This window comes from Lithobates pipiens, unplaced genomic scaffold (genome assembly GCF_037356315.1).
Source record: "Lithobates pipiens isolate NorthernLeopardFrog02 unplaced genomic scaffold, aLitPip1_a1.2 Scaffold_23, whole genome shotgun sequence".
NCBI lineage: Eukaryota > Metazoa > Chordata > Amphibia > Anura > Ranidae > Lithobates > Lithobates pipiens.
Genome location: NW_027507785.1, coordinates 137,027,577 through 137,044,261, shown reverse-complemented (window position 1 = coordinate 137,044,261; position 16,685 = coordinate 137,027,577). Strand labels below are relative to the sequence as shown.

Genomic DNA, 16,685 nt, shown 5'->3' with positions numbered 1-16,685 from the left:
CTGTATAAGTGGAACCTGACTGTCTCTACTTGGAGGTCCGGGGTCAATGCAGTCCTGCCTCTCAAAAAACTTACGTACATGGGACATAATTATCCTAAAAAAAAAAAAAAAAAAAAAAAAAAAAAGCCTGGATGGGAGCTAGGAACCTTACCTTGTAAACTACTTTGTGATGAATGCAATGTCCCCTTGGGGCATTATAGTAACTTCTTGGTTTTCTAACCCTGCTCTTATGCTCTCCCATACTTTTTTTTCCTACCCGCCTCCCCTTCCTGTCCCCTCTCTTTGTTCTCTTCTTTTCCTCCCCCTCTTTCCCCTACACCCCCCCCCCCCCCCTTATACCTATTATGGTTAGGAATAGAACAAGACAACTACATGTTTTATCACTGCCCTTTGCTGGATACTGCTCATCTGTGAGCTCCTTATATGATTAATATATTTTAGGAGTAAAAAAAAAAAAAAATGCTGATTTTCACATGCATGTGAAAAATGTACCCTTTTGACGCATTTAACTACTTGCCTACCGTGCAATTACACCCCCTTCCTGCCCAAGCCATTTTTCAGCTTTCAGCGCTGTCACACTTTGAATGACAATTGCACGGTCATGCTACACTGTACCCAAACAATTTTTTTTATTATTTTATTCACACAAATAGAGCTTTCTTTTGGTGGCATTTAATCACTGCTGGGTTTTTTATTTTTTACAAAGAAAAAAAAACGTTTTTCACTTTTTTTCTGTCAGTAAATTTTGTAACCAAGTAATTTTTTGCCTTCACTGATGTGCGCTCATGAGGCTGAACTGGTGGGTATTTGATGAGGTGGCACTTATGGGCACCGATGAGGAGGCACTAATATGCTGCACTCATCGGCACTGATGAGCACAGTTAGGCGGCACTAGAGGGCACTAATAGGCGATACGAGTGGGCACTAATAGGCTAGGCGGTACTGATGGGCATTGATAGGCAGCACTAATTGCCAGCACTGGCTGGCATCGCTAATGGGCACTGATTGGTAGCACTTGTGGGCACTGATCTCTGGCATTGGTGGGTACTGATTTATGACACTGTTTTTCACTATTGTAATCAGGGCACTGATGATCAGTGCCCTGATAAAGTTCCTAAATGTCCCCCTGCGTGGAGATGCCGCTGATCGACTCTGCTCGCCACACGCTTACAGTGTGAGGCTAGGAGCGCCGATTACCGGCACTTCCTTGTTTACATGTGACCGGCTGTGATTGGACATGGCTCTTTCCACCTATCGGGGGTTGCGCCGTATCCTAGAAACATGGCACTGGTGTGCGAGAGTGGCCATTCTGGAACGCCGTCACATGGCCAGTTAATGTGCATGCCTTAATGAGCCAAAAAATTGTGAACTTGGTCTTAGTGCTTCTGTGGATGGAAAAATACAGCAATTTTTCTGCAAAGAAATGCCTACATACACAAGTCTTTACATATTCAAATTTACATTATGTTTACAATATATTGCTTGAACCCTGGCAAACAAAGAATGTTAAAAACTCTAAAGAACAACTGCTAATTTTTTTAATTTCCTAGGTTATCTATTCTCTTCCAGTTTAAGGAAAAAAGTTAGTCCCGAGTAGTCTGGCAATATTGATTTTGTATACAAGGGCAAAAACTAAAATAGTCTCAAGCTGGCCATACATTATACAATTTTTTTTATTCAATTTCCTTTAGATTTACCTTCAACTACGTAATGCAAAGGCCTGCTTAGGTTTGACCACACATTATATGTATAATGCATACACAATCATAAAAAAAACAAAAAAAAAAACCTGACAATGACGCAATATCTATATATAATGTGGAGTTTCAATAAAATCTGATTCATATATTTACTGGCTCAGGAACTTTCTTTGATAGCTCCACTTTCTGTTCATCTTCCTCCTCCTCGTCCCCTCTTTCCTCATCATCATCCTCATCATCTTCCTCCTCCTCCTCTTCTTCCTCCTCCTCCTCATCCTCCTCTTCCTCATCATCCTCAGCTTCATCCTCGTCATCGTCATCCCCTTCATCATCACTAAAAAAAAGACAAAAAACGTAAGAAATGTAAAGGGTACGCTTAAAGACATCCTATAAAGACAGGACTGTAAAAGCATTCACTGATGACTTGATTTTACAGGTGCAAGCTTTTGAGCTAAAAGTGGTTCTAAAAGCAGAAATTGCATTCTATGCATTAATGTAAAAGACCTTCAAACAGACCCTAACACTTACCTGAGCCAAATCTCAATCCAGCAAGCGATGTGCACGGAAGCAGCACCTCTCTTGGCTCTCTCTATCCTCATTGGACAGAGATGCGGAAGCTGTCAACCACAACCACTGAGGTGAGAGCAGGAGCGGGGCTAAGCTGCACTCTGTGTCATGGACACACAGAGCGGGCTCAAGAGCAAACATGCACGAGTGCCCATATAGCAAGCTGCTTGCTATGTGGGCACTCAGCAGGACTGAGGGAGCAGGAGCACTGACAGGGGATCCCAGAAGAAGAGGATCAGGGTTGCTCTGTGCAAAACCATTGCACAGAGCAGTTAAGTATGACATAATTGCTGTACTGTCCAGCTGACGGTAGCACATGATCGCTGTGTTCAATCACAGCAGATCACATGAAAGTTGTACACAATGAAATGCTTTGTTACATGCCTTTCATTGTGTACTATTGTGGTGAGCTCTGTGAATGGTCACAGTCATCAAATGGTACAGAGAGGGACAATTACAGCCCATCTGTACCATACGATTAGCTGTGGCCACACTGAATATGTCGTTTTCATTCAGAAAAAAATGGTTTGCGTATTAACAGTAAAATTGAGTTATAAGCAATCAGTGTGTAAAAGAAAAAAAAAAAATCCTGAGTATTGCTCTCTACCATACTGCCGGCACAAGTAGGGAAAGGTGCAGAAAATCAATCATGCTCAAGACCAGGACTGGGAAATGTATATGTATCTAAAACGAACCCATCTAGCCCTGTAAGGAAGAAATCAGTATACATACCTTTTTAAAACAGATCCGAACAATTTCGCGGCTGTGCTGCGGCTTCACTGTGGAGGCAGGTGCAGAGGAAGCATCAGACAACAGAAGCGCCATAGTAAGTCTATGGGTGACGTCACTCCCCATTCATTTCACAGCCGTTGACGGCTGTGTCCTCTGCAGAGCCAGATTGGAACGGCTTCAAAAAAGGCATGTATACTGATTTCTTCTTTACAGGGCTAGATAGGTTAGTGTTAGATCATGGATGTCTGTAGATGCAGGGATTTTAGTGTTATGCTGGACTTACACTTTAATAATTAACAAATATTCCACATGTGACTATTTTCAGGGGGTTAGAACACAGAAACTAAAAAGACTAAATTCTCCCTACCTCAGTGATGCCAATACAGAAGCCATGTTAAAGCCATCAAGAATTTCCTGAATATGTTCACAACCTTCCTCTCCAAAATTGTTTCCTGCGACACAAATATACAATGTAGTTACAATAAGATAAAAACATTAAAGCATATCTTTTTAAAAAGAACAACAAAATGTACCATTTAAATCCAATCTTTCCAACTCAGATTTATCTTCGACAGATTCTGCCAATGTGAGTGCTGCATCACGCTTAATCTCACAGAAGGAGAGGTTAAGTTCCTAACAAAGAGAAAAAATCAAATCAAAATGTAAACAGATTATAACCCTTTCATGACTAAGCCTATTTCTCACATTTAGTGTTTACAAGTTAAAATCCTTATTTTTTGCTAGAAAATTGCTTAAAGAAGGGGTCGTCAATCCTCGGGGCACTACCGGGCTGTGGCCTTTCTGCAGCTGGGCTGTGGGTAGGCGGCTAGAAAAATGCTGGGCTGCCTGGTATTATGTGTAGTATGACATCTCTTACTGCCCGCCCCGCATCACCGATCTCATGAGGTTCCTTGCTGTGTGAAAACAGATTCCTTGCTCAGTGGTGCAGATTGCCAGCCCCCTGGACAGCTAAATCAGGAATGGCAAAAGGGTGGAGCCAGAGAGTGACAGCTGGAGGAGTCCCGGACCCTCCCTCTGCCTGTTAAGACAGGCTGCAGCATGAGGATGGAGACACCCTGCTACATCCAGAGGGGCATCCCATAGAGATGTGACGTCATCAGTGACAGGTGAGCTATTCGTGGAAGTACAGGTGAGGTGTACTGGGACTTGTCACTCCCTCAGCTATCTGTCTGACAAACCACAAGGGGCGCTCCACTCACTCTACATCTGGTGACAGGCAAAGGGACACTTGCATGAATTAAAAAAAAAATGAAACAGTAAAGTAAGGCCAATTTTGTTGTATAATGTGAGAGATGATGTTATGCCGAGTAAATAGATACCAAACATATCACGCTTTATAATTGCATGCACTCATGGAATGGCGACAAACTATGGTACCTAAAAATCTCCATAGACCATGCTTTACATTTTTTTTTTACAGTTACCGGGTTAGAGTTACAGAGGAGGTCTAGTGCTAGAATTATTGCTCTCGCTCTGCCGATCACGGCGATACCTCACACGTGTGATTTGAACACCGTTTACATATGTGGGAGCGACTTCCGTATGCGATTTCTTTGCTGCGTGAGCTCACTGAGACGGGGCGCTTTAAAAAAAAAAAATTCCCTTTTTTATTTTTATATTATTAAGTTAAGTGTTTGAAAAATAGGATTTTTTGTACTCACCGTAAAATCCTTTTCTTTGTAATTCACCGACAGACAATGCTCCTCTCTTAGACCATTGGGTTGTTACGCCACCTTCAGGAGAGGACTAGGCATAACATGTGAACATGAAATAATAAAACTAGAACTTTCTAGTTTTGCCCAAGGGGCGGTCCCTTAGGTAACAACCCCACAGCCTGCATTGCAACTTCAGTACGTCAACAAGCAGTATAACGTAGAGAAAAAATAGGAGGGGCTGGTGCTGTGTCAGTCGGTGAACTACAGAGAAAAGGATTTTACGGGGAGTACAAAAAATAGGATTTTTATATACAGCTTACCTGTAAAATCCTTTTCTTGAGAGTACATCACGGGACACAGGAGCTTCATTACATAGTGGGTTATATAGGCACCTTTGGTGATTGGACACTGGTTAACCCCCAATTAAGGAGAATTCCTCCCCTATATAACCCCTCCCATATGGGAGGCACCTCAGTTTTGTAGCAAAGCAATAGGAAACCACGTAAAACCCAAAGAGGGGCGGGAGCTCTGTGTCCCATGATGTACTCTCAAGAAAAGGATTTTACAGGTAAACTGTATATACAAATCCTATTTTCTTGATCATACATCACGGGACACAGGAGCTTCATTACATAGTGGGATGTCCCAAAGCAATGCTCAGATTGAGGGGAGGGAGACACAGATCATAATTATAGACCGCCATGGACCGGAGGACCTAAACTGCAGCCTGCAGTACACTGCGCCCAAAGGCGATATCCTCTTGCCCTCTGACATCCACCTGATAGAATCTGGTGAATGTGTGGACTGATGACCAAGTTGCAGCCTTACAGATCTGAGCCAGGGAGGCCTGGTGATGCACTGCCCAAGAAGCACTTACAGCCCTAGTTGAGTTCACTCGAAAAGGAGGGATCTTCCCTTTAACACTATAGGCCTGAGAAATAATCTGTCTAATTCACCTTGAGAGAGTGGATTTTGATGCCGCCTGGCCCTTCCTAGGGCCTTCCGGCAAAATAAATAAGCAATCAGTTTTCCTTTTGCCCTAACCACATCCAAAGTGTGAAAAGATTCTTCTTCTGTGGACTGTGGGTCCGGAAAAAAAGATGGTACGATTACATCTTGATTCAAATGGAATCCTGAAACCACCTTAGGCAGAAAGGACCTGTTGGGACGCATTACCACCCGGTCTTTATGAATAATTAGATACGGCTCTTTGCTGGAGAGAGCTGCTAGTTCTGACACTCTTCTAGCCGTGGATATGGCTACCAAGAAAACCAATTTTTTAGTCAAAAGAACTAACGAAGCCTGATGCAAAGGTTCAAAAGGTTGCCCCTGCAAAGCCGAGAGAACCAAATTCAGATCCCATGGGCATACCGGAGGTTTGAATGGCGGCCTTATCTGCATAGCCCCCTGGATGAAAGCCTGCACCAGGGAATGCGATGCAAGTGGCTTCTGAAAAAACACTGACAAGGCCGAAATCTGCACCTTGATGGTGCTTACGGCCAAATTCATTTCTAGGCCTGACTGGAGGAAGGCCAAGATCCTGCTAATGACATACTTTCTAGGATGCCATTCCCTGAGTCCACACCAGGAAACATATGCCCTCCAGATTTTGTAGTAAATAAACCTGGAGGCCGGCTTTCTGGTATTGACCAGAGTAGAAAGGACTGGCCCCGAAAGCCCACGGTCTCTCAGAATGTGGGTCTCAGCAGCCAAACCGTCAAATTCAGACTGTGTAAAGCAGGATGGTAAATTGGACCCTGTGAGAGCAGATCTGGCCAGAGAGGGAGGATCCACGGCCTGCCTACTGCCAACTTCATGATCTCTGCGTACCACGGTCGCCTGGGCCAAGCCGAGCTACCAAAAACAAACTTTGTCTCCCTCTTGACTCTTCCCAGGAACCGCGACAGAAGCGGGCACGGGGGGAAGGCATAAATAAAATTGTACTGATCCCAGGGAACTGTCAGAGCATCCGACCCCTGAGCGAGTGTATCTCTTGTCCTTGACATGAATTTGTCCAGTTTTCTGTTGAACCTGGACGCAAACAGATCTACGTCTGGAGTACCCCACCTGCGACATATGTTCCAAAACACGTCGGGGTGCAGAGCCCATTCTCCTGGGCACAACTGCTGGTGGCTCAGAAAATCCGCCTGCCAATTTTCCACTCCTGGAATGAAGACTGCAGAAAGACACGGAACATGCCTTTCTGCCCAGACAAGTATGCGATTCACCTCTTTTTGCGCAACCAGACTCCTGGTACCGCCCTGGTAATGGATATAGGCCACTGCTGTGGCATTGTCGGACTGAACCCGAACAGGGAGACCCCGTAGTCTGAAAGACCAGTTTATTAGAGCCATATAAACTGCGACATTTATGGGCAATAGCTTCTCGATCGCAGACCATTTCCCCTGCGAGCATGTCTCCTCCAACACTGCTCCCCAGCCGGTCAGGCTGGCATCTGTCGTAATAACCTTCCATGGAAGAGGAAGAAAAGTTTTGCCTTTCAGCAAATTCTCGGTTTGTAACCACCAGACGAGACTCTTGCATGTCCCTGGGGATAGACACATAGGAAGATCCAAGGACTGGGGCTTCCTTTTTCAAGCCGCAAGGATGCATCTTTGCAGAGGCATTGAGTGGAACTGGGCGAATGGAACGGCCTCGAAGGAGGCGACCATTTTCCCTAACAGTCTCATGCACAACCGAATGGGGGAAGATCTTCTGCCCAGAATTAGGCGCACCAGATCCCCAATGGCCAAGGCTTTTGGCCTTAGTAGAAACACCTTGCCCTGAGCGGTGTCGATATCCATACCCAGGTATTCCAAGCTGGTAGCAGGCTGTAGGGACGACTTTTCTAGGTTTATAATCCAACTTAGGCGTTCCAGGTGTTCTAGCGTTCTGGTAACACTGTGGTTTAGGAGCGCTACTGTTTTCTCTATGAGAAGCAAATCGTCTAGATAAGCCATGACGGCTATACCCTGAGCTCTTAGGTTTGCCAAGAGAGGGTCCAGAATCTTTGTGAAGACTCGAGGGGCCGTAGCGAGCCTGAACGGCAAGGCCACAAATTGAAAATGGCGCCGTTCTACCGCGAACCTTAGATACTTTTGGTGTGCGGGAAAAATTAGCACATGGAGATATGCATCCTTGATGTCTATTGATGCCATAAACTCTCCCCCTTGCAGTGAGGAGACCACAGTGCGAAGTGACTGCATTCGGAAGGACCGGATGCGTAAAAACCGATTCAGATCCTTCAGATCCAGGATAGGTCTGACACTTCCATTTGGCTTTGGAACGGTGAAGAGATTCGAGTAAAACCCTGAACCCTGTTCTTTTGGGTCCACTTCTATCACCCCCTGCGATAGTAAGTGATCTAAGGCCAGAAATAGCGGTCTTCGCTTTACTGGGTCCCTGGGGATCCTTGACCTTAGAAAGCGAGAAGGTGGAATCTCCTGAAACTCCAGCTTGTAGCCCAGAGATACCGAAGAGACCACCCACTTGTCCCGGATCTCTTCCCGCCAGCCTTCCGCAAAGTGCAGGAGCCTTCCCCCCACTCGGCCGAGCGGGGGCGCCCCTTCACAAGGAAGCTTTTGGGCTCTGCTTGGCAGGCTTTCGCCCCCAGGATTTCTTCTGCCCCTGGGCCCTTGAGCCTTTCCTGTAGAGGGGGCTTGAGAAGGCCGTCGCCCCTGCTTAGAGCTTGATGCTCTGGGAGAGAGAGAATGCCTAAATGATGGACGTTTGCTCCTTTTTACTGGAAGGAGAGTAGATTTACCCCCTGAAATTTTTTGCCGAATTTGTCTAATTCTTCTCCAAACAAACGTCCCCCTTTAAACGAGAACCCAATCAAATGCTTCTTGCATGATAGCTCAGCTGCCCAATTCTTTAGCCATAGGGCCCTTCGCATGTGTACCAACAGGAGAGACAGACGAGATGCTTGTTGGACAGAATCCAAAAATCGCATCAATCATGAAACACAGAATTTTAGGTATTTCTGCATAATTCTCCACTTCCTTACTGGGAAGGAGGCCAAGCATCTGCTTAACCTGTTCCTAGAGGAACTGACACAACCCCACAGCTGCGACTGTAGGTTGCACTACAGCGCCAGTCAAGGAAAAGGAGGCTTTTAATAATGTTTCCAGCTTCTTATCAGTTGGATCTTTAAATACCTGAGCATTATCCAAAGGACAGGTCAGGTTTCTATTCACGCAAGAAACAGCCGCATCGACAGATGGGACCCCCCATTTCTTGGTGAAACTTTCCTCCAGAGGATAAAGCATAGAAAACCTTTTAGGAGGAGCAAACAGTTTATCGGGATGTCCCCAATCCTCATACAACAATTTATCCATTAAGGGATGAATTGGAAAGAAAAAGGCAGTCTGTGGGATTTTCCTGACTCCCAGGGAAGAAACAGAGGACGTAGCGACCTCAGCAGCAGGCATTCTGAATGTGGTATGCACCAATTCAGTATAATACTGCACCCGTTTTCTGAGCGCCTGGGAGGAGGGGACTCTCTCTTCTTCCTCTGATTCATCCGACTGCTCAAGATCCCTGTCCCAAGATAGGGATCTCTCCTCATTGTCAGAAGTGTCATCTGAAAGAGGAATCTCAGCAGAGGGAGGGGATCTACCCCTTTTCCTGCTATCTTTCAGGGAAGCTGAAATAAAATTAATGATTCTCCCTTCAAAACCCTCAGGGAGTCCTCAGTGATGTATACCGGGGCTGAAATATTAGGAGAGGCTGCAAAACCTGACCGGGCACTGACTCATCCTGTGAGGCTGGCTCCAGTCTTGCAGGGGGGGATGGTAACCTATAGGCATTTTTAGAACCCCTAGACCTAGGCGGTGACTTACCAGTGCCCTTGTTACCTCCCCCTGAGACCCTCTTACGAGGAGACATAGTCCTAAGCTACAAAGCAGAGGTACTAGTACAAAGTGCAATCACTGTTGTGCTTAAAGTCTCACAATAAATATATATGCTTAAACTGCACAACCTGATGCTGAGTAGGTGTCTTAGGTTTGCCTGGATCCAATCCCTTGGGATGCTTACTGCCCACAGCTTCTGTGTCTCCACTTACAGCCCCCTGACACTCTGGGCTTTTTAAAACTGTCGCCTGGTGCCTGGGCAGTACAGCGCCGTGCACACCGGCGTTCACGGCTCGTAACCACACTCCCCCCTGCTCCATTAGCACGGGAGCGCTCTCGGCACGTGTGCACGAGGACCGCCGGTATCGAGGGGGGAAGGGAATCGCCATCGGAGCTGCGTGGGACCCCCAGACTATGAGGGACCCCTGTATTACCTTCATTGTGGCAGAGATTGCAGTGGAGACGTGCGTCATCTGGGAGAACCAGGATTCACTGAGCATGTGTATCTGAAAGGCATGGAAGTATGCATCAGGCTGCTCTTACTCCCTCTAATGGTGGAAACCAGGTAAGACATACAACTACTCAATGAAGAAATCCATAATATAATTTATATAGGATTAACTTCCATTACCTGTCCTCGCCGCAGGAATTGCTGAAAACAGACAGATTCCAGCCTTCACCCATCACGGGGGGCAGAGTTGTGCCAACCTTAAGGTTTTTTTGGGGTTCCTTCTCAGAAGAACCTCCTACCTGGACCTTGTAATAGACTCTGCCAGAAACTTTCGTGCCACTATGTAAATAGTACACCAAGTCTGGTTTTCCCAGAGCCCAGTCTTCCAATAGGAGAGGACTTACAGGCAAAACCTTGTTTCTTCGGATGACGAGGCCCGGGTATCATATCATCTTGGGAGTCAAAATATCGGCCCGAGATATGGATCCGGTTTGTTGTAGCCCTTAGGACCCTGCAGGGACCTGCACAGAGCTTTCTTCATAGCACGTTTTACGTGACCAACCACCATAGACACTGGCAAAAAAACTGAGGTGCCTCCCATATGGGAGGGGTTATATAGGGGAGGAATTCTCCTTAATTGGGGGTTAACCAGTGTCCAATCACCAGAGGTGCCTATATAACCCACTATGTAATGAAGCTCCTGTGTTTGGTGATGTATGATCAAGAAAATACTATTTTCTCTTACGTTCACCAACTTACACAGATCCTCTCTTAGACCATTGAAACGTCCCCAAGCGAGGGGTGGGAAAACAGCATAAAACTTCACCCACAATGGCATGTGGGAACTAATATAAAAAACCTTTACCCACAAAAAACAACAGTGTGTGGGAATAACCAAAACTTTTTACCCACAAAAAAACAGGAAAAAATTTAAGTGCAATTGCAATTATACAGCCGCCTACAAAACTTTGCGACCAAAACAGGCATCAGTCGATGCACTGACATCTACCTTATAGAGTTTTGTAAAAGTGTGAACAGACGACCAAGCTGGTCACACTTGAGCGGCAGACGCATGAAGTCGGAAGGCCCAAGACGTTCCGATTGCCCTTGTGGAGTGGGCCGTGACCGGAAAGGGGGGCACCTGCTCCTTCAAGGCATAGGCCTGTACTACAATCTGTCTGATCCACCTGGAAATGGTGGCCGACGAGACCGCCATGCCTTTTTCCGAACCAGCCACCGAAACAAACAAGGAGTCTGACTTCCGAAAGGGAGCCGTAGCAGTCAAATACACCCTCAGAGCCCGAACCACATCCAGGGAATGAAGGGCCACCTCCTTAGGATGTGTTGGCTTAGGACACAGAGGTGGTAACACAATGTCTTCATTGATATGGAACGCCGAAACCACCTTCGGCAGAAAAGAAGGTTGCGGACGCAACACCACCTTATCCTTGTAGATAACCAGATAGGGCGACTTGCAAGACAAGGCCGCCAGTTCCAAAACCCTCTTGGCCGAAGTAATGGCCACTAGAAAGACCACTTTCTGGGAAAGGGTCAACAGAGGGATCTCTGATATTTTCAAATGGCGGGTTTTGAAGTGCCAATAACACCAGGTTCAGATCCCATGGGGGGTAACGGTGGACGCACCGGAGGAACTACATGTCCCTTCAAGAAAAGTGCTCACTAGAGAGTGAGACGCCAGGGGTTCGCTGAAAAAAGACAGTCAAAGCTGAAATTTGTGCTTTAATGGTGCTTAACGCCAATTTCTGATCTACTCCTTGCTGAAGAAACAGCAGGATCCTGGAAATAGAAAAGGCGCATGGATGCCATCCTTTCTCCTCACACATGGAGATGTAGGCCTTCCAGGTATGATGATGTATCTTCCGAGAAGAAAATTTCCGTGCTCTCAGCAAAGTTGGAATCACAGGCCGAAAGATCCCGGTTCCTCAACACCTGGCTCTCCATAGCCATGCTGTTAAAACCAGCGATGCTAAAGCAGGATGGAGAATCGGTGTGCCCCATCGCAGGCACAGTAGCCTGAACACATCCGGATGCAACGCCCATTCTCCTGGGTCCAGCATCTGGTGACTTAGGTAATCCGCCTGCCAGTTCTCCACTCCCGGGATGTAAATGGCCGACAGGGCCGGTACATATCACTCTGAAGGATTTAAGCGACCTTCCGTGCAGCGGCTGAGCTTCTTGTTCCTCCTTGGTGATTCACGTACGCTACCGCCGTGGCGTTGTCTGACTGGATTCTCTCAGTTAGAGCAGATTGATCGGCAAATTTGGATTCCTCGACCGACCAGAGGCCCTGGGTCGACTGATCTTCCCGGACCGAAGTGCCGGGGACCTTAGCCACCAGAGCAGGGAACCCCTGACTAACGGGCTCACCTGAATTTGCCGCTCCAGGGACAATGGAGATTTGTTCCCCTTTGTCAAAATCTCCTTCTGCAGGACTCTGGTGTCAAACTGGGCATACGGTACCGCCTCGAATGAGGCCACCATGAGCGCCAGGACTCGCATGCAGAAGTTTAGCGACGACCACCTGCGGTTCATCAACAGTTTTACCACGGCTCTGACAGTCTGCAGCTTGTCCGAAGGGAGAAACACTTTTGCTTCCATGGAGTCCAGCAGTAAGCCTAGGTACTCCAAACACTGAGTTGGCACAATCACCAACTTTTTTAGGTTCAACAGCCACCCAAATTCCTGCAGGGTCTACATGGTGATCGCCACATCCTCCTCTAATTCTGAGGTGGAAGATGCTCTCAGGGGGAGATCGTCTAGGTAACCCATGATCGAGATCCCGCGTTGCCGCAGCAACTCCAAAACAGGAGCCAATACCTTGGTAAAGACTCGGGGGGCCGATGTCAAACCAAGGGGAGAGCCACAAACTGAGGGTGGGCTTCCCCAACTGCAAATCACAGAAACCTCTGATGCCGAGGGCATATGGGTATGTGCAGGTACGTGTCCTGGATGTCCAAAGATGCCAGGGAGTCCACTTGATGGAGTTCAGCGACTACTGAGCAAAGGGATTCCATTCTGAACCTCTGTACTTTTAAAAAGTAATTGAGGGCTTTCAGGTCCAAGATTGGATGTACCCCTTCCTTTTTGGGGACTACAAACCGGTTTGAGTAGAACCCCTGGAAACATTCAGATTCCGGAACAGGTACTATCACCCCGTGGCTCAGCAGGTCCCGTACCGCCCCTAATAGGGCCTTCCGGCGAGCCGGGAGTACGGGTATGCTGGAGGGGAAGAATCTGTTTTTCGGCCAAGAGAGGAACTCTATCCTGCAGCCTGAGGAAATCAGATCGCAGACCCATTGGTCGGACAGCCGAGAGGCCCACCGGGCTGCAAACTCCCGAAGGCGACCCCCCACCCGTGTTGCGGGCGGGGGCAAACCTTCATGCGGTAGCACTTTTGCTCGCAAGCTTGCGGTTCCAGGGACGCTTTGGTCCTTCAGAGGTCATCCTGTTGGGCTGGGGACGTTTCACCAAAGCACCGGGCGGATGAAAAGGCCGTTTGTGAGCGGAAAACGAGGGCCCTTGCCTACGGCTTGGCTCTTTAGCCTTCCTGGCCTGTGGGAGTAGTGTACTCTTACCACCTGTGGCATTTTTTATAATGTCATCCAGTGAGACCCCAAAGAGCCGATCTCCAAGGAAGGGAAGATCTGCCAGGGCTTTCTTAGATGCCTGTTCATCAGACCCGCATTTTAGCCAAATCAGGCGCCTCAGCACCACAGCTGACACGGAAACCCTAGACAAGAGAGGGAGAGTGTTCAGGGCCGCGTCACAAATGTACTTAAGGCCTTGCACTAACTGGTCTGCTAGCTCCACGCAGACAGGAGAAGCCTGTTGCTCTCCCAATTCGCGGTGCAAAAGTTTTGCCCACTCATTGAGTGTGTGCGACACAAGTGTGGATGGGATGCCAGTACTGGTCGCATAGTTGACCCCACGACCGTAAACAAGGAATGAGCCACTGCCTCGGCCTTCCTGTCCATGGGATCCTTAAAGGCAGGAGTCCCCTCTACTTTACTTTGTTTAACCTGGATACTGGGGGGTTCACGACCGGAGGAGCCAACCACTTTTTGAGAAGGCTCTTCTCAAGGGGTAACACACCGCCATATATTTGGGGACCGAAAAGGTCCGTTGCGGTCGACCCCATTCCTTGTAAATGAACTTATCGAAATGAGACAGATACGGGAACACCTTAGGTGAACGGGCTGGCTTCAGGGACCCAAAAGGGACCGCTACATCAGCAGAGGGATCTGCTGGCTCCTGAATGTTCAGGGTATCATGCGCAGCTGTGATAAGTGCTCCAACAAGCACTTTGTTGCGCACGGACCCAGACGGGGACTCATCCTCACTGTCCGATCGGTCCTGGTCAGCGTCATCTGAAATGACAGAACAGGGGTCACCAGCCTCGGCAGGGCCCAAGTCTGCGCCAGAGCTCTCCCCAGAGGATGGGGGGGGGGCAGGGGCTGTTTTTTACCACCTTTGCACCCACGCACCGCCTCCATCTTGGCAATGAACTAATTGAGGACCACCGACAAAGTGTCCAGAGGCACTGCACAGTCTGCAGGTGAGCCGGTTGCAACTGCCTGGATTTTGGGGGAAGAAACACCAGGTTCTGAAGCCATGCTGACCCTGCCCTGTCTTCCACCTGTTGGAGACTTAGGACAGTGATGGTCCCACCCTCCTAACTGCTGCTGGCTGAAGGACTCTTTCAGGCAGGACTCACCACCCTGACTGGTTCTGTGCCGTCCAGCTAATAGTGCCTGCGTCAGCTCCCAGGTGCATAGGAGACCACGCCGCGCTGTGCAGAGCTGCTCTGAATGGTGCTGAAACTGACCAAAAACACGTTCAGGCTTTAAGAAAATGGCTGCTGAGGGTTTAGTATAAAGGACATAAGCACAGGGAAAATGGCCGCCAAACTACAGGAAAATGGCCACAGAGCAAGCAGCTCCTTGGTCACACCAAAAATGGCCGCTGAGCACTGTATACCATGAGGGACAGTGAAAAACAAGCAGAGAAATGGCGGTGAAACAGCTCTACAGTGATCAACAGACACAGCCTCCAGGGGGAGACCTACGCACATCCAGGGCACAGCCAACCAGCGCAGCCCCCCACAAGTGAGAGCGCCCCGGAGAGCCCCTGTCTATGGCACGCACACACCGCTCAGCAGCCCATGCAGCATCCCCCAGAGGGAAGGGGGGGAGGGAAGATAGGGACAATGAGAGAAGAGAAGGAGGTGAGAGACCCCCGAATCGACCTCCCAGGGAATGGCCAGCTGATCAGTCTCACCGAGGCAGGGAGAGATGTACTTACCAGTCCTGAAGAGCTGGGAGATATTCCATCACAGACCCACTCTCCGATCAGTACGAGGTGGCTGCTGGTCCGGCTCACTGTGATGCAGACATCAGTAGCCCGGTCATATGTGTGCCCCGGAGCATTTACGCTCACTGACCACCCCTGGTGCTGAGGCATAACGTGGCCGACCCAGTGCGGAGCTCTGGTCTGCACACGCTTGCTGGCCAGGCTGGAGAGACTACAAGGATAAGAGTATTCAGCCTGTCACCCAGCCGGCTGTTGATAGCAGATCACAGGATCTTTAATCTTGCAAAAAGCAAAGCTTCAGCAGGAAAAAAAAAAAAAAACACAGACCGATGGGCCCGCAGGGTTCCTAGGTCCTTCTCCTTCACTAGGCAGAAAAAACTGAAGCTGCAATGCAGGCTGTGGGGTTGTTACCTAAGGGACTGCCCCTTGGGTGGAACTAGAAAGTTCTAGTTTTAGTATTACATGTTATGCCTAGCCCTCTCCTGAAGGTGGCGTAAAGACCCAATGGTCTAAGAGAGGAGCTGTGTCAGTCAGTGAACGCAAGAGATTTTTTTTTTGATCACTTTTATTGCTGACACAAGGAATGTAAACATCCCTTGAAACAGTAATAGGTGGTGAAAGGTACTCTAAAAGACCTCCAATCCCTCCTTTGCACTTCAAAGTATTCAGATTGCCGTTTTCGGCAATTCTGAATATTGTATATTTTTTTTAAAAACCTGCACCAGTGGCAGCCGATTGTGACGTCGCTTTCGTGTTTACAATCAGGAGGCCGGAGCGAAGCTGTTTCCAGCTTCCTTTCAGTCTGCCCCCAGCCAGCAGAAGTGGCGGATTGTCCCTTGGGAAGGGAGGCCTGGGAAGAGCAGTGGGAGGCAGCGAAACGTCCCCTCCCGCTCCTCCGGGATAACAGCCGAGCAGCTTTTAGCCACATCGGTTATTATACCTAGATAGCCGATCGCCCGCTCTAAACAACAATACCGGGAGGATGCCTGCAGATGCAGGCATCCTCCCGGTATAACCCCCGAAAACCGAGTATGCTCATCTGTGTACGCTCGGTGGGAATGGGATAAAAAGGTAACTGAACTAACATGTGGGAAACAGAGCACTGAGGTATGTCTGACTCAGGATTCAGAGGCAAGAAAGCATTCATGTTCTTGTCCTTCCTTCCTTTAAAGTGATTGTAAACCTTCACATATACCCAGTAAAGTGAACAGCCTCAGATGATACACAGAGATGAAACAAATCCAACATAGGTTTTACTTGTTTATCTGCAGTCTTCCCCTCTCAGCACCCCTTCAAAAGGGTGCAGAATTTGTAAAAATCTTTCTTCATGTGTCAACAGCACAGAGGAGATGGCGGAGAGAATGTATTTGAATGT

The 16,685-nt window shown here is 48.1% G+C and overlaps 1 protein-coding gene across 5 annotated transcripts in view; it reads right to left on the bottom strand.

Annotated features, from left to right (window-relative positions):
* The window catches only part of RANGAP1 (Ran GTPase activating protein 1), a 289,117-nt gene that overhangs the window by 59,797 nt on the left and 212,635 nt on the right, over nt 1-16,685 (bottom strand). For all 5 annotated transcript variants that reach the window (XM_077452418.1, XM_077452420.1, XM_077452421.1 and 2 more), the window contains 3 exons: nt 3,533-3,632; nt 3,367-3,451; nt 1,854-2,034 (listed from right to left, as the gene is read on the bottom strand). In XM_077452418.1, coding sequence (XP_077308544.1) covers nt 1,854-2,034; nt 3,367-3,451; nt 3,533-3,632 — 366 coding nt within the window. The remainder of the gene's footprint in view (nt 1-1,853; nt 2,035-3,366; nt 3,452-3,532; nt 3,633-16,685) is intronic.